This window comes from Muntiacus reevesi, chromosome 10 (assembly GCF_963930625.1).
Source record: "Muntiacus reevesi chromosome 10, mMunRee1.1, whole genome shotgun sequence".
Lineage (NCBI taxonomy): Eukaryota > Metazoa > Chordata > Mammalia > Artiodactyla > Cervidae > Muntiacus > Muntiacus reevesi.
Window position 1 is genome coordinate 1,871,708 of NC_089258.1, and position 20,297 is coordinate 1,892,004.

At 52.3% G+C, this 20,297-nt stretch overlaps 1 protein-coding gene across 2 annotated transcripts in view; it reads right to left on the reverse strand.

Moving 5' to 3' along the window:
• The window catches only part of GFRA2 (GDNF family receptor alpha 2), a 102,998-nt gene that overhangs the window by 42,726 nt on the left and 39,975 nt on the right, over window positions 1-20,297 (reverse strand). For both annotated transcript variants that reach the window (XM_065946776.1, XM_065946775.1), the window contains one exon: window positions 19,862-20,216. In XM_065946776.1, coding sequence (XP_065802848.1) covers window positions 19,862-20,216 — 355 coding nt within the window. The remainder of the gene's footprint in view (window positions 1-19,861; window positions 20,217-20,297) is intronic.

The window sequence follows — 20,297 nt, forward strand, 5'->3', positions numbered from 1 at the left end:
CTGCAGGCCACAGAGAGCATTAAAGGATTCAACAAGCATTTCTGGCACCCCGCATCATGCCAGCCCCGGGCTAGGGGCAGGGGTATGTGTACAGTGTACAGGCCACATGCGGCTGCAGGCAGAAGAATTTGATGCAGGAGGCACAGAAGATGAATTGAAGTGATGAAAGGTGCCCTCACCTTCCTCCCCCGACATCCACACATTTCCTCGAGAAGGAGAACAGGGATCTGAGGCCGGAAGCCTGAATGTCCCTGCCACTAAGAAGAGGAACTTGCTTTGTTTTACTTGGCTGCGCCGTCTCAGGCACAGCTTGCAGGATCTTGCTCGTGCCACGCGAGCTCTTTGTTGGGACCCTCTCTGTCTCGTCGTGTCGTGCCAGCTTAGTTGCCACAAGGCATGTGGGATCTTAGTTCCCCGATCAGGGATCGAACCCCGCACTGCAAGCGGATTCCTAACCACTGGACCCACCAGGAAAGTACCAGAGGGGGCTTGTTTTCAGAAGCCTGTTTTCAGAAGCCTTGTTTTCAGAAGCCCAAGAAGAGGAGGGGCCCGGGCTCGGTGATGGAGAGGGAGGGCAGAGACGCCCACTGGAGCTGGAGAGAGGCCATTCTCCAAGTTAAAGGAAACCCGGGCCCCTCGAGCCCTTGTGAGGAGCCCCCAGGAGATGCTCAACTGGGAGCCCCACGGCCTCGAGGGCAGTGCCCGGAGGAGGGTCTCTCTGGGCAAGTCTGGGGTGAGTGGAGATGACAACCGTGTGGGCTAGGGAGGCAGATGCTAAAGGGCCTGGGCCACACGGTAAGGCTGGTGGACAGGGCAACGCTACAGGGTGGACCATCAGCTCCTCACCCCTGCAGGCCTCCCACGCCTGAGCCTAGACCCTGGGGGCCCACAGACAAGGAAGCTACATTCACTGGGGCTGCATTTCCTGCCAGCCAGACTGGGGCGGGGAGAAGCTGGAGCGACTAAGAAAGATCAGGAAATGCGATCTGACCCAGGAGTGTTGTCCAGTGAAGTCCACATATGGTACAACTGCAGTGCATCCGAGGAAGGGCTCTGAAGGGGGTCGAGACGAGCGGGTGTTGGGAACAGAAAACACAGCCTCCAGGAAGACAAAGAAGCCTCAAAGAGCTGGTGACCTCAAAGGGTCTGCTAAGATCAACAGGCTCCTTCCATTTCATTAGCAGGGAGGCCCAGGCAGGGGAGCTGGTTCCCGCAGGACCCCAGAGGCAGGGAGAGCAGACAAGTTACACATCCAGGGAGGCTGGGGTCCAGGCGCCTGGCAGGAGGCCAGCAGAGAAGGCTGCAGGCAGGAGTCTGAGACGGGAGGTCTCAGATCCCAGATTCTTCTGATACCAGAGGCAGAAGGGTCCTGGGGTTGGAGTACTTTGAAAAGTTCATTCGGAGGCCTTATCTGATGGCTGCTCACTGCCAAGCTGTTAGATTGCAAAATCCATTTCCAAACGGCCTGCTCATCTGGGAGGAGCTGCAGAGAGTGTGTATCAGGAGCAACCATCCTCCCGACGGTCCGCATCTGTCTCCCAGCTTCCACAGGCTGCAGCCGTTCCCTTTCCCCAGACCCAGCCGCGGCCCCGTGTGTGTGTGTGTGTGTGTGTCTGTGCGTGTGTGTGTGTGTCTGTGCGTGTGTGTGTGTGTGTCTGTGCGTGTGTGTGTGTGTGTGTGTGTGTGTGTATGCACATGCACCCTCAGTCGTGTCCGACTCTTTTGTAACCCCATGGACTGTAACCCACCAGGCTACTCTGTTCATGGAATTCTCCAGGCAAGAATACTGGAGTGGGTTGCCATTTCCTTCTCCAGGGATCTTCCTGACCCAGGGATCAAACCCATATCTCCTGCGTGGGCAGGAGGTTTTTTTTACTGCTGAGTCACCTCGGAAGCCTTCTGCAAGACCTGACCCCCTATCAACTTACCAGGCACCTACTCTGGATACAGCCCCCCAGGTTGCCCACAGCCCAAGTTCAGGCAAAGATAGGTCATTTCTCATTAGAATGAGCAGATGACAACCCTGGCATTTATGCACATTATCTGGTCAGAACCAAGGGAAGAAGCCCCCAGTCCTACCCCCGCAGCCCCCATCCAGCACCCTATACCTGAGGATGTGCGTTTCAATCCTCCCAAGAGAAAGAAGACAAAGAGAGAGAAAGCCCTGGCCCCATCCCCATTTTAACCACCTGACAGGTTATCGTGGGCCCAGCAGGACCCACAGCTGAGCTGGGGGCCACTGGAAACGCTGCTCGAGTTAAAATACATCTATCTGCAGCATTCAGAAAATAGCTATCTACAGCGTTGCTTTCAGCTATAATGGAAAACTGATGGCTTTTATCTCCCCAACTTTATGACTATTGATGGGATAGAGGCTGAGGTTTGATGACCATTTAATAGCCGACCCTGTGCAGTTAGAGGAGCATCAGAAAGCAATGAAAGCGCCGAGATGATTGTCTGGCAGAGAATTCTCCACTGAGGTCCAGGAAGCAAAACAACCACCCTCCCCAGGCTCCGACAGAAGAAAATCAAAGTCATCATCATTTCTGTTTCTCCCCCCTCCTTTCTGCCATTGACCTCTGGGAGGTTGATCCAGAGGGGAGGGAGGGCGGTGGGGAGCAGGAGCAATGCAGGTGTGAGCCCTTATGGAGAAAGGGAGAATGGGGAAGGGGCTCTGGACTGAGGACCCCCAGGATGGGCACCCCACGCCCCGCCCCTCCCAGCCTAGCCTTCACTGTGCCACGGACAAACAGCTGGGATTCTGGCAGGACAAAGGGGACTCAGGACTGTCTGATGAGCTTCCTGCAAAGAGCTGGAAGGAAAAGAAAGGAAGCAGAGGTCTGGTCTAGCCCATGATCCAACTGGTCTTAGACCTTCTGTCCACAGCCAGAAGCCAAAAGCCATCTCCAGGGCTCTGCATGTATTCAAGCATTGAGTCTTCCCTGACATTCTGCCATTTCCCTCTGTGGGGGGACCTACCCATCTCTGCCCACTTTCCTCTCCAGGTTACAGGCTTTTAAACATGACTGGGAAGGATGGGAGGCAGTCAGAGCGGTGGGGGGGTAACGGGTGGGGGGAGATTCTTTGCAGCATTCCAAGTACCTTCCTGGATCTTCTCTCATTTCCTATTCTACAACAGCTCCATAAGGTAGACAAGACAGATTTGATTCTGTCTATTCTTTAAATGACAGACTCAATGGACATGAACTTCAGCAAACTGCAGGAGATGGTGAAGGACAGGGAAGTCTGGGGTGCTGCAGTCTATGGGGTTGCAAAGAGTCAGATACAACAGAAAGACTGAACAAGAACAAATTATTTAAATGGACTTCCCTGGTGGCTCAATGGTAAGGAACCCACATGCCAACGCAGGAGACACAGGTTCCATCCCTGGGTCGGGAACATCCCCTGGAGGAGGAAATGGAGACTCACTCCAGTATTCTTGCTTGGGAAATCCTGTGGGCAGAGGAGTAGAGCCTGGTGGGTTACAGTCCATAAGGTCACATAGAATGGGACACGACTGAGCTTGCACACACAGTCCCTTTAAATAAGGAACCTCAGAGATGTTCCAGGTCCCAAGTCTGGTACCCCAGGTCTGACATCCCTGTCCAGTTAGCCCTCCAGCATGCCAAGCCACCTCACGGGACAGGGTGCTGCCCAGACCTGACCTTTTGCCTGAGTCCTGTCCCTTCCTAGCTGTGTGACTCCACCTCTCTGGCCCTCAGCTTCTTCATCTCTAAAATGAAATTTGGGGGAGAGGGGAAAGAGCTTCAAGCCTGCTGCCAGGTGGAATCATGGATCCCCCAGGCTCCACCTTCAGATACAAGGATATTGTGCTTAATCCACAGCTGCCACCTCCTCAGACAGTGCACCTTCCTCCCATCACGAGTCAGGACGAGGCTCACTGCAGACAAGGCGGCCCGGGCCCCACTCCGGCCAGCTCCCCCGTCACACGGCCCCGCAACAGGGTCCCTGCAAGCCACACCTCCTTCAATCGGCAGAGGAGATGGGGTGCTCAGGCCAGTGGGTGGCAATCTCCAGGGTCCTCTCTCCTCATCTTGGGCCAATGCACGTGCTCTGATTGCTCTGTCTGAGGCCCCCCTCTGCCGGTTCAACTTCCTTAAAGACACAGGCACTAATTAAAACAACTAGAACACAATGAGCCCGAAAAAGAAGGAGACAGAAGAGGTTGCCAAGAGGTGGCCAAAGTCGTTCCTCCTCCATGGACATCTGTGTGTGAGTTTCCAGCAGGGGGAAGGAGGAGGCAGGGGCCCCCAGACCTGTCTACCTGCCCAGCTTTCTTCCCGTCCTGCACATCTTCCAGAAGGTGAAAAAGCCCAGCTCTCCCGCTAGCACGGTGCCACACCTCCTTCCAACGGCAGCAGAGAGAGCTGGCCACTTAATGACCTTGGCCGCTGCAGCCCCGAGTCTTCTGAGCTCACTGCTCACCACTTGGGAGCTACTATCTGTTGATTTCTTAGGGATTTCCAATCGTCTGTCTCTGCGGCAGCGAGGGAAGGATTAGCAAGTCGCAGGCAATGATCCTTGCTCGGTTTACTTAAAACTCCCCCTGAGAAACAAACACTTAGAAAAGCGAATAGAGAAAATAAGCCACTGCCCCAGACCTTCCTTGCTTCCAGGCTCGGCCCGCCGACACTTTGCAGCCCTCTCCACTGTGGCTGCAGCCCTGATCGCCACATTATCAGCCAGCTGATTTTTTAACAAGGCCAGTACACACACTGACTCCTAAAACCTCCCGCTTCGGGCATCGCCTTCTGCCTCTGGCTGGAAGCTTAAAAGGCCTCTGCCTTTTCCATCCCCAAACGGATGGCTTAGCGCAGTTCTTGTCCTGTGCACCGCCCCGAGAAGTTACAGGAAATTAGCGACCGGCTCCTGAACGGCCTGTCAGCAGACAGCAACCCAGACTCACAAACGGAAACTTCCCAGAAACACACCCACCCACCCACCGAGAAGACCCCGGCTCAGCCCAGTCACCTGTCCTCCCCTTCATCTCACGGAAGGCCCGAGTCCACAAGACAACAGCTCTCTGGGTGCCTAAGTGTCCCCTTCTGTCCCAGGGCCCAGAATGTCTGTCCCCTTCCACGTACCAAGCTCCAATCCAATTATAAGTTTCTTACACGACAGAGCAAGTGTACACGTGTAACCATAGCAAGTTCCGCGTGTCACCCACGGAGAAAAGGAGACTGCCACCAAAACCAGTAAACCTGGACGTGCCAAGACATTAAGACTGAAACATTAACACAGCGGGAAAAAGGCACAAATAAAACAGCATACACCACACAACATCACTGCTGTCAAAATATGTGGATGCCTAGTTTTAAAGCCTGGAGGTACACATTCTCCTAAACGTATACTTATTTAAGGGTGATTTCAGGGTGCTGGGCTTGCAGATGATGTCTACTTTCTTGAGTCGACCTTCCTATCTTGGCGGAATTATGTTTCATGGCGAGCACATACAGCTTTTGTATGTAGCAAAAGCAGGAAAGTGAAGCTCATTTTGAAAATCAGGAGAAAAAGAAAGAGGAAGGAAGAGAGGGAAGGGGAGGGGCAGGGAGGAGAAGGAGGCAGAGGGGCCTCCTGGTCCATGCGATCCAATCCCTTCAACTGAACTTGAGAGATACGCAAGTCACAATCACACCAGCTCAGAAGGGACAAAAGTCCCAAACCTGACACTCATCTGAGGCCTGGCAAGGGGCCCCCAGCCTCCGCTCTGTACCTCTTAGGATGGGGCGCACATGCTTAGTCACTCAGTCATGTCCGACTCTGTGACCATGGCCCGCCAGGCTCCTCTGTCCATGGACTTCCCAGGCAAGAATACTGGAGTGGGTTGCCATTCCCTTCTCCAGGGGAGCTTCCTGACTCAGGTATCGAGCCTGGCTCTCCTGCATTGCTGGCGGATTCTTTACCATCTGAGCCACCAGGGAAGCCCCTTGGAATGGGGAACTCCTAGCTAACAAGGTAACTCATTCCAGTTTCCAACAAGATCACAGAGTTAGTTACGGGCCGAGGCAGTCGCAGAGCTGCGGGCCTATCAGGATTTAGTGTGACTCCTAAACCAGGACTCCTCACTGGCCTCTGTTTCTTCCTCTTGTTGAGCAGCACGTTTGGAGTCTGCTGGAGTTAGGAACTGACAGGTGGGAAGGGCTGCAGGAGTCTATCTTCCCAGTGTCTCCCCAGAACATTTCAGGGCTCCAGTTACACACACACACACACACACACACACACACACATACACACACTCTCCTCCCTCCACTGGCGCCTGTGCTCCGAGCAGGACCTCCCTCTCTCCTGGGACACCCATGTCCAGTCTGGTTTCCCCTCCCGCCCCGTTCTGGAAGCTTCCTCCCCCCCAGCGGCAGGATCCCCCTCCACATCACCTGTCATGGCTCCTCCGGACACATGGCTCCCTTCCTCTGAACGCCCACAGCGAGCAGTTTAATCCTTACAACACTTAATTAAGCAGGGCCTCCTCTTCATACTAAATGTTTCCACACGTGTGAGCCTTGTCGCCCCAAATGAGCTTACAAGCTCTTTGAAGGAACTAATGTTTACTGTGCGCCTCTGCGCCCAGAGGCTCTTCCTCACAGCTCTTTCTGCTTTATTTCACTTAATCCCATAATCTCAATCTCAAGCCTCGACCTCTCCCCCAAACTCCCATGTATACATTTCCACTTGCCTGTTCCAAAGGCTTCCCAACAAACAAGTTCAAAACCCAAACACCTTCCTTCTATGCCCAGACTGGGGCTTAGACGATAAAGAATCTGTCTGCAATGCAGGGGACCCAGGTTCAGTCCCTGAGTCGGGAAGATTCCCTGGAGAAGAGCATGGCGACCCACTCCAGTCTTCTTGCCTGGAGAACCCAGGGACAGAAGAGCCTGACGGGCTACAGAGTCCATGGGGTCGCAGAGAGTCAGACCCAACTGAAGAGACTAACATTAACTCTGTGTCCAGACCTCCTGCTCCCAGCTCTCAGGTAGTAATGACTTGTCAGCCAGCCGGTCAACAGGCCAGAGACTGCGGTGTCCACCTGCCTCCTCCCACTCCCTCACCGTCCACATCCAGCTAGTTCTGGGAACCGGCCTCACCCCTCACACCCTCTGGCTCAGCACTCCTGGTCTCAGGCCCCATCAGAGTGGGCCCCAAGGTCACCCCCGTCTCCAGCCCCTCTCTCCTCTGACCCACTGTGTGCACAGCGGCCAAAGGGATCTTCCGTTCCAAAGCACTAACCACACTGGGCCTCTCTCCTGCCTGAAACACATCATGGCTCCCTGTTGTCGTCTAAGAAAATCAGACTCCTTGGCAAAATGCACAAAGGTTTTATAAGCTGATTCTCCCTTGTCTGCCCCCTCCTTTTTGAGACACACATACCCCCTGAGAGAACAAGAAGGGCCGCCTTCTAGAACAGGCCTTCTTGCTCCTCCTTCAAGCTCAGCTCGGACACCTCCTCCAAGCTACCTTCCCTGATGGCCCCCACCAGCCTTGGGGGCTGGCCCTCCACCTCACAGCCTGCACAGCCCAAGGTTTAACTCAGCATCCTGGGTGCTGAGGACCAATGGAGCACCCCGGAAGTCCTGGGGAATAAGAGACCAAGCTTTCTCGTAGGTGTAACTGTCCTGATTTTGACAAGAGGCACAGAGGTTGTGTGATGTTAAAAAACCCAGTCAAGCTCTCACAACTGCCAAGGTAAGGATCTGAAGCCAGGGCTGCAACTCCAGCCCCTCTGAAGAACACATCCGGGGATTCTTTTCTTGAGCACTCCCCAGCCCACCAAAGGCCAAGTGAGGGAGAACTCTCATGCTCTGAAGGATCCTGCTGGACAAGTACAATGCATCTTGGGCCAGGTGCAAGCAGCTCTCCCCAAATTTCCCTCTCACTCCATATGAGTCAGACTTTATTTCTTGGGCTCCAAAATCACTGCAGACAGTGACTGCAGCCATGAAATTAAAGACACTTGCTCCTTGGAAGAAGTTATGACCAACCTAGACAGCACATTAAAAAGCAGAGATGTCACTTTGCCAACAAAGGTCCATAACAGTCAAAGCTACGATTTTTCCACTAGTCGTGTACAGATATGAGAGCTGGACCATAAAGACGGCTGAGTACCAAAGAATTGATGCTTTTGAACTGTGGTGTTGGAGAAGACTCTTGAGAGTCCCCTGGACAGCAAGGAGATCAAACCAGTCAATTCTAAAGGAAATCAACTCTGAATATTCATTGGAAGGACAGATGCTGAAGCTGAAGCTCCAATCCTTTGGCCACCTGATGCAAAGAACTCACTCATTAGAAAAGACCCTGATGCTTGGAAGGATTGCCGACAGGAGGAGAAGGGGGCGACAGAGGATGAGGTGGTTAGATGGCATCATCCACTCAATGGACATGAGTTTGAGCAAATTCCAGGAGATAGTGAAGGACAGAGGAGCCTGGCGTGCTGCAGTCCATGGGGTCACAAAGAGTTGGACACAACTGAGTGACTGAACAAGAACAACCACTTGAGGATCTTACTGCCTTGGTGCTTAATTCAGAGTCCTAGTTCTTCTCTAGGTGGGAGGGTGCTAATGGTGGTCTGCTATGCTTACCCACCTCAGACACCCTGGGATAACGGAGCCATTTGTAGGTCTCTGAGTCTTCTAAGATATCCCCTGAAAGGGCGCTGAGGAGGACAGCTGGCCCCAGAATACCAGGCTAATGTTACTGAAGAAGGAGGGCAGGATTTCTCACCTCTGCGGATACCACCCTGGGAGGGCAAAGACCACATCCTGGCTGGCCACAGGAGAAGTCACAGCCCCAACCAGCACAGACAGGAGATCCAGCACAGGCAGCCTGGGGCACCCCTCAGGCACTCCTCGGGCTGTTCTAAGAATCCCTCGATGAAGAAGGCTGAAGAAGCAAGGTTCCTCTCGGCAGCGCCAGAGTCATCTTCTCTGAGAGGGCGGGCCAGCTAGGTTATTCAGGAAAGCCTGGCACTTAGACAAAGGTCTCTTCCCACATTGTAAGGAATTTTTCGGCTCTGGCTGGAGAAACTGAGCCCACGGCCACGATTGTAATCAGGTTTCTTTCTTTCTTTTATTGGCTATGCAGCTTGTGGGATTTTAGTTCCCAGGCCAGGGATCAAACCCTTGACAGTGAAAGCAAAGAGTCCTGACCATTGAACTGCCAGGGAATTCCCTCCAATCAGGTTTCTGTCATCATCACTGCATCAAAATTGCTATTGAGGAGGTCACCAACGTCTGCCACTTTCCCAAATACAGTGGTCACCTGCCTCTCCTCACCAGATGCTATCAGCAGCATCTGGCACACCTGTCCATGTCTTTTTTCCAAAAATCTCCTTGGACTCCTGGGGTGCCATAACAACACCTGCAAACCTTTACGATGCACTTCCAGGGGGGCAGGCACATTCTTAGGGCCTCCTCTCATGCTAGCTTCTCCCTAGGAAAACCTACACAGTCCCCTAGCCTTAAACACCATAAATATGCTAATGACTCCCAGAATTTACAACTCCAGGCAAGCTCCAGGTAGGAATGTCTCAGTGAAGTGAATAAAGTCGCTCAGCCGTGTCCGACTCTTTGCGACCCCGTGGACTGTAGCCTACCAGGCTCCTCCATCCATGGGATTCTCCAGGCAAGAATACTGGAGTGGGTTACCATTTCCTTCTCTAGGGGATCTTCCGGACCCAGGGATCAAACCCAGGTCTCCCACATTGGAGGCAGACACTTTAACCTCTCAGCCACCAGGGAAGCCCAGGAATGTCTCAAAGGCATCTGAAAATTCACATGCCTAGAATGGAACTCCTGATTTATCTCCCCCTCCAAGCCTTCGCCATCCCAGAAAATGGCATCATCACCCACCAGGTGGCTCAAGCCAGAAACCCGTGAGCTCTCCTTGAGCGCCTCTGTCTCCCTCACTCCCACATCAAGATACATCATTTCCATCTCTAAAATAACTCAGATTTACCCACTTATCTCATTCCGCACGGCCACCCTCCTGGCCTGGGCTGCTGTCATCTCTGATCTGGTGATACTTAAATAACCTCCTCTCCGGTCTCTCGGAGGTCATTCTTGCCGCCTCCCTTAATTGTCCACCCAGTAGCCAGAGTCATCATCCATTATCACACTTTGGATAACATTACTAGTTGACTTCAGAAGCTTCCTTCTTTTTAATTATTTACTTTTAATATTTATTTATTCACTTGGCTGTGGCAGGTCTTGGTTCCGGCTCACAGGATCCCCTATCTTCGTTGTGGCATGCAGGATCTTTAGTTGCAGCATGCACCCTCTTAGTTGCAGCACATAGGATCTAGTTCTCTGACCAGGGATCAAACCCAGGCCCCCTGCAGTGGGAGCATGGAGTCTTAGCTACTGGACCACCAGGGAAGTTTTTAGATTTATTCTGAGTATAATTAGAAGAAAAAAGCTTCTGGGGACCTCCCTAGGGGTCACTGGCTAAGACTCCATGCCCACAATGCAGGTGCCACAGGTTCAATCCCTGATCAGGAACTAGATCCCACATGCTGCAAATAAGAGTTCACGTGCCAAAACTGAAGAGTCCACGTGCTGCAATAAGATCCAGTGCAGCCAAATAAACACTTTTTTAAAAAAGAATAAATCCAGACTCCTTGCCCCAGCCTGGGATGGCCCCGTGGGACCTAGCCCTGCCTGCAGATCTCTCCCCGGTTCCCTCAGCTCCAGCCACGCCAACCTCCTCTCGCAGCCCCAGAAATGCCAGGTTCCCTCAACCAGCTCCTGCACATGCTACTGCCTCTATATGAGATGTTCTTTCTCCCACCTGTCTTTCTTCTGGCTCCTCACTCTTCAGGTCTCAGCTTAAATGTCATCCTCTCAGATAAATGTTCCCTGAGCGCTCTGCCCAAGGAGGTCCCCCCTTCTTCCCCCATTACATTCTATTTCTACATCCTGCTCATTTCAAAGATGTTAATCACATACTTTGCTTGATTATCACATACTGTGTTGCTTGTTAATCATATACATTGTTTGCTTGATTATTGTCTATCTCCTCCATCAGACTATAAGCTCCAAGGGGGGTGTGGACCATCTCTATTGTGCTCTCCAGTATCTATATCCAGTGTCTAGCACAGTGCCTGGCACATAATGAATATCTGTTAGATAAATAAATTAATTGTATATACATATACATAAACATACTTGAGCTTCCCAGGCGGCACTAGTGGTAAAGAACCTGCCTTCCGATGCAGGAGATGTAAGAGACATGGGTTTGGCCCCTGAGTCAGAAGGATCCCCTGGAGAAGGGAATGGCAACCCACTCCAGTATTCTTGCCTGGGAAATCCCACGGACACTGGAGCCTGGCAGGCTACAGTCCATGGGGTCACAAAGAGTTGGACACAACTGCAGTGACTAAGCACACATGCATACACATATATTATATATAAGAATATTTTAAAAAGAGACCCAATTGGGAAGATAAAGTATCAACAGAAAGCCACATGATCAGTGCCACATGAAGGATGCAGACAAGTTCCAGGAAGCATCAGTGACAGCAAGGTCCTACTGCATAGTGGAGGGAACTATACTCACCATCCTATGATAACCCATAATGGAAAAGACTAATGAAAGAATGTGTATGTATGTATGATTGAATCTCTTTGCTGTACAGCAGAAATGAACACAACATCGTTAATCAACTAAACACCAACAGAATTAAAACAAACAATGTCTACATAAAAAAAGAGAACACATCAATGGAAGGAGAGGCTACGAGAGGGCTCAGAGAGATGAGAACCAAACAGACGCTAAATGAAGTATAAGTCTAGGGCTTTCCTGGTGGCTCAGATGGTTAAAAAAAAATATCTGTCTGCAGTACAGGAGACCCAGGTTCAATCCCCAGGTGGGGAAGATTCCCTGGAGAAGGGAATGGCTACCCACTCCAGTATTTTTGCCTGGAGAATCCCATGGACAGAGGAGCCTGGCAGGTTACAGACCATGGGGTTACAAAGAGTTGGACATGACTGAACAACTAACACACACACACACACACACATATTAGGTGCTACAAACTGAACGTTTGTGTCCCCCCACGACTGATCTGCTAAACCCTAATGCCCCACGTGATGGTATCTCGAGGTGGAGTCTGCAAAAAGCAATTAGACCATGAGAATAGAGCACCATGATGGGACTAGCAGCCTTATGAAAAGAGTAAGAAACACCCAATCCCTCTCAACGAGCACCAGCCAAGGAAGGGTACGTGAAGACACCACTCTGAAGAGGACCCGCACGGAGACCCCAACTGTGCTGGCACCCTCACCTTGGATTCCAGCCTCCAGAACTGTGAGAAAGAACTATTTGTTGGGTAAACCCTCTGGTCCATAGTATTTTGTTATAGCTACCCCAGTGGATAGAGACAGTAGCAAGAAAAAGCCCACATCACTGGGTGGAAGCAGAAATATCAAGGAGCCCAGTGAACGAAGCAGCATCTGGGTAGCTGAGAGCATGCCCTGCCGCATCCACAACAGCCAATCATAGGTGACGCCTCTAGTGTGAACAAACCCGAGCGATTTGTACTCTGATTCTCTCTCTCTGCATAAGCAGCATCCCCTCACAGTGGGTCATTCCTCTGCCAATCACCCAGGGATGAGGGGGTTCTCACTCAGAACTCCACCAGTGGCAGCCTCAGATAGACAAGAGGACCTCGTCTCTCTGGGTGTGAGCTTTAGGGAGCCCGGGTGTCCAGACAGCAGCCGGACGGTGAAAGGCACAGGTGCTGTCTGTCCAGTCATTCTGACCTCCCTGTAGTGGCCAGGGCAAGAAGCCGTGGAAACCCTATATTGCAAACTAAATATCTAGGCTGCAGCTCCTCTCTGTGTTTGTTTTCCCAGAGCCTTTAGCAATGTTCCACATTCCAGCCTTGTGTCAATTTGCCACAGGAAATTCCAAGAGGAATACTCTGGGCACTCTTGGCCCAAAGATCAAGGGTGAGCAGGACCCCTAAAGAGGCGAGCAGCAGAAGCCAGCACGGGATCCCCAAAGAGAGGATGGGCCTCACGGTCTCTGGCCGACCAAGGATCCCAAGCGCCTCCCCGCAGAGGCCCGCCCACCCCAGCCACAGCAGCCTTGTGGGTTTAGTCTTCTTCAGGAGGAGGGTGACCTCTTTAGCCCATGGCACTCCTGGGCCCAGCTCTGTTCCAAGACCAGATGGACCTCCGAACAAGGTTCATGCACCTATGGCTGATCTACCCCAAGGAGCAGCTGTTCTCTGGGCCACCAGAGTAACCCCGGGACGGCGTGGTAGCGAGCAGAGTAGAACTGGGATTTCAAGAGCACCTGAGTGGAAATGCTACCATCCCGTCCACTGTGTGGCTCATTCCCATTGCAGAGGCCATCAGTCACCTGTGTCCTGCCACTGGACTGTCAGCGGCCTCTACCTACTTCATTAACTCTCCAATCCCAACGGGAAGCCTGGCCCAGAGTGGATGATCAACCAACCGTTGTCAAATGAGTAAAGGAAAGACTTCCCTGCGGTCCAGTGGTTAGGAATCGAGCAGCCAATGCAGGGTACACGCGTTCCATCCCTGGTCAGGGAAATAAGATCCCACATGCCGTGGGGCAACTGACTCCATGCGCCACAACGACTGAAGCCCATAAGCCTGGAGCCTGTGCTCCACAAGAGAAGCCGCCACAACGAGAAGCCTGCCCACCACGATGGAGAGTAGCCCGTTCACTGCAATTAGAGCTAATGTGCAGCAAAGAAGACCCAGCTCAGCCAAAAATAAATAAGTAAATTTTAAAAAATTTCTTAGAAAATGAATAAAGGAATGACCCCAGGATCCCCATTCCTCCTGCTACTGGTGAACAAGTGGTCCCAGGAATGACTAGCTGGGTTCTAGCAGATCTGCCCCGTCCACGATTCTGCCCCTTCCATGTCAGTGGCAGGCATCACCAATCAATCACAGCTCCCTTTGCTAGATTCATAATCCTCTAGGCAGCCAATCCAAGTTGGCCATCTGGAGATGGAGGAGGTTCTTAATTTGGGGGAGGTCAAGGAATCCTTTAAGAATCTAATGAAAGCAACAAGTTTCTCTCCAGAAAATATACATAAAACTTTACATATGATTTCAAGATATTCAAGATCCTCTCCTTTCACGGAAGGAAAGTCTCAGAAGCCCTCCAACCACCTATGAAAATAACCACTTTAAGCTAACCTGCTGAAAATATCAGCCACCAGATTCTGTAGAGTCCAAAAGAAGCTCAGGGACAGCCTCAGAGAGCCAAGAATCAAACCCAGACCTGTCCATCCACACTGCTTACAGACACCAGACACACCTCAAGGGAGTGAGGGTCTTGCTGAAGACAAGGGGGACCCCCCCACTGCCTTCCAAGCAACCCTCTCAGACAAGGACAATGTCCACTGCACAAAGGAGCCCAGGCAGCTAGGGTAGCCCCAGGCTGAAAACTATTTATACACGTCCTCAGCACCCAGAGGTTAAATTACAGCCAGAGATGTGGCACAGAGCCAGCCCTGATCTATTTATATCCTTATCCTCTTGGCAGACCAAGAAGAACAGGGCATTCTAGGGGCCTCTCCAAGCAAGACCTACCAGCACACAGTTTACAAGACAACACAATCACAATCATCCTTCCCACAGCCCCACAACCGCACCCTACACACACACATACACAGAGTCTGGACCATCCTTGCAATGAGTGTAAACTGAGAAAGTAGAAACCAAAAGATTATGCTCTAAAAAGGAAGTAGGTCATGGCCCACTGACGGGCTGGGGTGACAGAAATTAGCCAAATTCCGTGGAACCATTCCAGGAGATTCTCCAGGCTTTCCAGACTCCACATCAGAAGCCTTTGAAAGGAAAAGCCTCTCCTGGTCCTAAGTCCACAGCACCAAATGCCCATGAGACATGAACCAGAGTAAGGCAGAAGGCAGGGTTCCCGGGGCGAAACTTCAAGATGAGTTGGACCCATGGCTCAAGCAGGAAGTTTCCACTCTCAGAGGCTCCCTCCCTCTGACCCCAAGCTGATCCTGGTCCAAAGAGCAGGAGGAGGATCCAGAAATGCTTCCAACACCCCAGGGCCCCAGCAGGAAAATACCCTTGTTTAACCAAAGCATTTTCAAACCCTTCTGTTTAGCTCTTAGTGACATTCATAAGATAGCACAGCGGAGTCTGTTAAATATCACACGGGATGTACGAGGCCTGCTGCTTGGGCAGCGCACAGCACATCAGTGGACTTGCTTTAATGTCATGCCAGGTGAAGGGAGTCTTGTAGAGCTGCCCCCCATGGACGTCCTGGGCCAAGATTCACTCAGGGAAAAGCCCCCACAGAAGTCCTGGGCCAAGATTCACTCAAAGAAAAGCCTGGGCAGAGCTGGGCCAAGTCCCAGAGCTGAAGGGTGAAGGGGGGCCGACAGGTCCAGTGAAGTGCAAGCTGGACACTATAGCCCTAGAGTGTGGGGCGTGTTCTAGGAGATGCCCGCAACGGCCTCATTCCCAGAGTCAGCCCAGGGAGGCCCTCCCATGACCCCCATCAAGGCCAGTTCCATCCATTAAAGTGTCCAGGATACTTGAGGGTCCCCAGTTCCTGCTCCAAACACAATAGCACTGGGCTCTCCCTCTTTCACAGTCAAGATGTCCACCTGTGATGTCCAACTGGTGGGCAGAAACCTGGAGTACGCCAAGGCCGGGAGGGAAGGGAGGGCACAGGGGAGAAATGCCTGGTCTCCAGGGGCCCCGCCCCAGGCACTCCTCACTTCCTGGGCTCAGCATAGACCACAGAGGCAGGATCCAGCCATCAGTAAGCCAAGCCTGCGAGAGCATGGAAAGAAGTCAGCTCCTCTCCTTCAAACCTGCCCTTCCACCCCGTCTAACTTAATAAGGCATCACTGGTTATTTCCTCTTTTACCAAGAGCTAACCTCTCCGGAAACATGACCTCAAGTGGAAGCACAGGAGGAGAAGGCAGACAGGAAAGCCGTGTGATGGACTGAGACCCAAAGGCTAGAAAGTGTCCTGGGAGAATGCGGAACATCCTTGTTGATCAGTGAAGAAGCCCAGGGCACAGGCAGTGAAACAGCCATCCAGGACTTCTCAGGAGACCAGGGGTAGGGCAGGCACAGAAGGTAGGCTTCCCGGCTGCAGGGTCACCATGGCAACCTCGCCCACCCAGCTGCCACACTGAGTCACAGGCAGAGCTCCCCAAGGATACGTGGGCGCACTGTAACGGTCCCCAGGCCCTGCCAGGCTCACCCTACACGCGGCTCTGCCTTCAGCCCTCGTCCTCCCGCTTGCGGGTGCATGCTTAGTCACTCAGTCGTGTCCAGCTCCTTGCGACCCCGTGGACTGCAGCCCACCAGGCTCCTCTGTCCTTCACTATCTCCCAGAGTTTGCTCAAACTCATCTCCATTAAGTCAATGTTGTCGGCCAATCATCTCACCCTCTGCTGCCCTCTTCTTCTGCCTTCAATCTTTCCCAACATCAGGGTCTTTTCCTCCCTTAAAACACCACTAATGAGAGGGGTTGCCAGTGTTCCCAAGTTTGCTCTGCTCAGGACCCCAGGGAGATGTCCACCTGAGGCTTGATGCCAGGCCCGCTGCCCATGGCCCTGGTGCACCTGGCCTTACTCCCAATGCCCCAGCTTTTGGTCACTGATCCTGGACTCAGGCTTGGCCTCCAGCCCCCCCAGTCCCTCATCCATCCTCTCACCCCACATACACTGTGTGTCGTGCAGGCTGACAAGGTCAGTGCAGCATTTAGGACGAGGAGAATCACGTCTCCACTCAATAATCAGTAGGTTCCTCCCATCACATTTTGGGAGTGACGTCCCCATCAAGTCTTGACTTTTTCTCAGCTCTCAGTAAGCTGAGTGCCAGCCCAGCACCACCCCCACCCTACAGCACACATGGGCTGCCTTGATGCCCAACTTCCTTTTCTGGGCCCGAGTCTTCTACTTCTAACCATCCTCTTGCTGTGTTCATACTTTCATTTTGAAAGTGAAAGTCACTCAGTCATGTCTGACTCTTTATGGTCCCATGGACTACATATAGTCCATGGCATTCTCCAGGCAAGAATACTGGAGTGGGTACCTTTCCCTTCTCCAGGGGATCGTCCCAACCCAGGGATAAAACCCAGGTCTCCTGCATTGCAGGCAGATTCTTTACCAGCTGAGCCCCAAGGGAAGCCCAAGAATACTGGAGTGGGTAGCCTATCCCTTTTCCAGTGGATCTTCCCAACCTAGGAATCGAACCGGGGTATCCTGCAATGCAGACAGATTCTCTGCCAACTGAGCTATCAGGAAGCCCACCCCAATCGTTTTTGTAGGCAATAAGGTATGTTTCTTTAAGTAAGCAAAAGAGAAAAGCCCACCTTCTTCAGGCTTTTCCAGCCCCACAGGGATCAGTCCTTCTCCAAACTCCAGCTCATTTTCCAAACCAAGGCAGTGCCTCCCGTTCAGCCACACAGGCCCGGAGCTCCCTTCCCTCTGCAGCCCTGTTCTCCCGGGTCCTCGAAACAACCCCAGTCCCATTCCTCCACCCCAGCTTCTTCATTGAGCTCCAGGACCATAGATTCAGATGCCCCCAAGACATCATGGGGATGGCAATACTCCATCCACTGAACCTCACACGCTGCACACTCAACACGCCCGTCGATTGGCTCCACGGCCCCATAGTTACCTAAGGAGGAAATACGGCGGCCACCACTCACGGAGTCATCCAACTGACGCTCACAGCGCACTCGCCATGAGCCAGGCTCCACGTGCAGGACCAAGTGTGGAGTAAAGTGAAAGTGGAAAGGAAAGCCATTCAGTCATGTAATTCTTTGCGACTCCATGGACTGTAGCCCACCAGGTTCTTCTGTCCACGGAATTCTCCAGGCAAGAACACTGGAGTGGGTAGCCTTTCCCTTCTCCAGGGGATCTTCCCAACCCAGGTCTCCCACATTGCAGGTATATTCTTTACCATCCGAGCCACCCCTAGTGTGGAGTAAACAAAACAGAAATGGCACTGCCTCCAGGGAACTTTCCACCAGTCCCCAGGCCCGTCAAGACTACTTATCACTCATACACTGATACACTTCTAATACTGATGTGCTTCTAATACTGACGTATCTAATACTGATGTATCTGATACACTTCTAATACTGATGTATCACTTACGCACTGATACTGATACAGGGATACTGAGCTGACATTCTTCTCTCCATGCCCGCAGCCCCTGTCTTAGGCCAGACCAGGGTGCTACTCTGGAGGAAAGCAACGGAGGTAGGATCCAGCTCTGAAACAAGGGAGCTGTGCAACCGTGGGCAAGTTACTTCCTCTATTTGATCATTTGGCAGATAAGGATGATAACAGCACCTACCTCATAGCCTTGTTGCAAGAACTAATGAGATAAACTGTATAGAAGACTGCTGTCTGGGATGCAATAAGCAAGCTCTGCTTATCTGCAGTAGCTATCTCCCCAGCAGCCATACCTCTGACCTCCCCTCCCCAGGACCCAGCTCCACGTGCACCCACCACCTATAGGGACCCATAACCCCAGGCATTCTCCTACCCTCCAGCCTTTACATATGCTTTTCCCACATACAAGTAACACAAGATATAATCCGAAAAAGATGTTTCATCCAAACATCCCTTTAACAGCTGCCCTCCACAAGAAGTGGACTCATTGTGCGTTCCTTGTATCTGCATGCCGGACTCTCTCCCTGGCTTCCTTATTCTCATGTTCCAAGGCTCAGTTCAAGGTCCTGTCTTCTGTACCCCGAGGCTGAGACCGGGCTCTCCCCTACACACTTGCTCCAGGAGCCCACAGCTCTCAGCCCACAGCTCTCATCGGGATCCCTGCTCCCCCCCTCTGTCTCCCTTCTGAATTGGGTGCTACTCAAAGAGCACTGTGTTCACCTCTGCTTGCCCATGCTTTAGAACCACGCACGGGATGCCACAGTCTCAATAAATATGTTAATAACAAACAGGAAAAACAGGAGAATTATGGACACACATTTCAACTCGCTTTAACAAAACAAAACTTCCAAATAATTAGATACTCATTAAGCAATTACTTTATGCCAAATTCTGTGCTAAGCTTTAACACACATGTCATCTAATCTTCACAATAATGCTGTGATGTGGGTGTTTTATTCCCATTTCATGGGTAAAGGAATGGAGACTGCTGCTGCTGCTAAGTCACGTCAGTCGTGTCTGACTCTTCGCGACCCCATGGACTGTAGCCTACCAGGCTCCTCCATCCATGGGATTTTCCAGGCAAGAGTACTGGAGTGGGGTGCCATTGCCTTCTCCGAAAGGAATGGAGACTAGGACATTTGAAAAACAGGCTCCAAGTTACACAGCTAGTGAGTGGAAAAGTCAGGACTCAGACCCAGGGCCATCAGATTCCCCACACTCCACCCAACATGTGCTGAGCTCAGCTCTCAGTGTGAAGGAGCTGCCTCTGGGATCTGCAAGAGCCCTTCCCCGATGGTCAGAGGACCTCACTGGGATAACGGGATAAGGGCTGGGGCTTCCTTAAAGGAGGAAAGGTGGACTTAAAGTCACTGAAGTTCCTCCGTTACTCCAGGTCCCAGGGCCTCTGATTTTAAGTTAGGAGCTCCTACAGTTGCTCATTGTGGTTACCCCACAGTGCTTAGCCTGAAGCTGGGCACACAGCACAATAAATCTGTCCTGAATAAAGAAATGCACAGATGAATGGATGAATGAATGAATGAATGAATGGGTGGATGGGTGGATGACAATGCATTTTGCACATATCCCAGTCGCCCTCTTTGTTCAGCTCACGATGGTAGCCCAGCAGACACCGGAGCACAGAGCCGGCAAGCGCCCCCTACCGTCTCCCCGCGGAGCTGCAGCAGCCCCTACCTGCACAGGTGGTCTGTCCGGCACAGGCTGCGGAGCTCCAGGCAGTTGGGCTTCTCCTTGTCCTCGTAGGAACAGCTGGGCAGGATGGTCTGGCGGCGGCGCTCGGCGCACGCCTGGTCCTGGCAGGAGCAGAAGAGCATGCGGTAGGTGTACTCGCTGGGTACGCGGTCAAAGAACTGGCGCAGGGCCTTGTGGCACTTGCGGCGGTTGCAGCGCTCGCTGGGTGAGATCTCGCGGTTGCAGATGGAGATGTAGGAGGAGCGCAGCTTCTTGCAGTTGTCGTTCAGGTTGCAGGCCTTGGCGGCATCCAGGCAGTGGTTGCTCTTGGTGCTGACCGCCGGGTCTGCCCCTGTCCCTGGAGGGAAGGAAGGGGGCAGTCAGCCCACGTGGGGACAGCCCCCAGGGTCACTGTGCTCTCTGCCTTGGCTTCCTCATC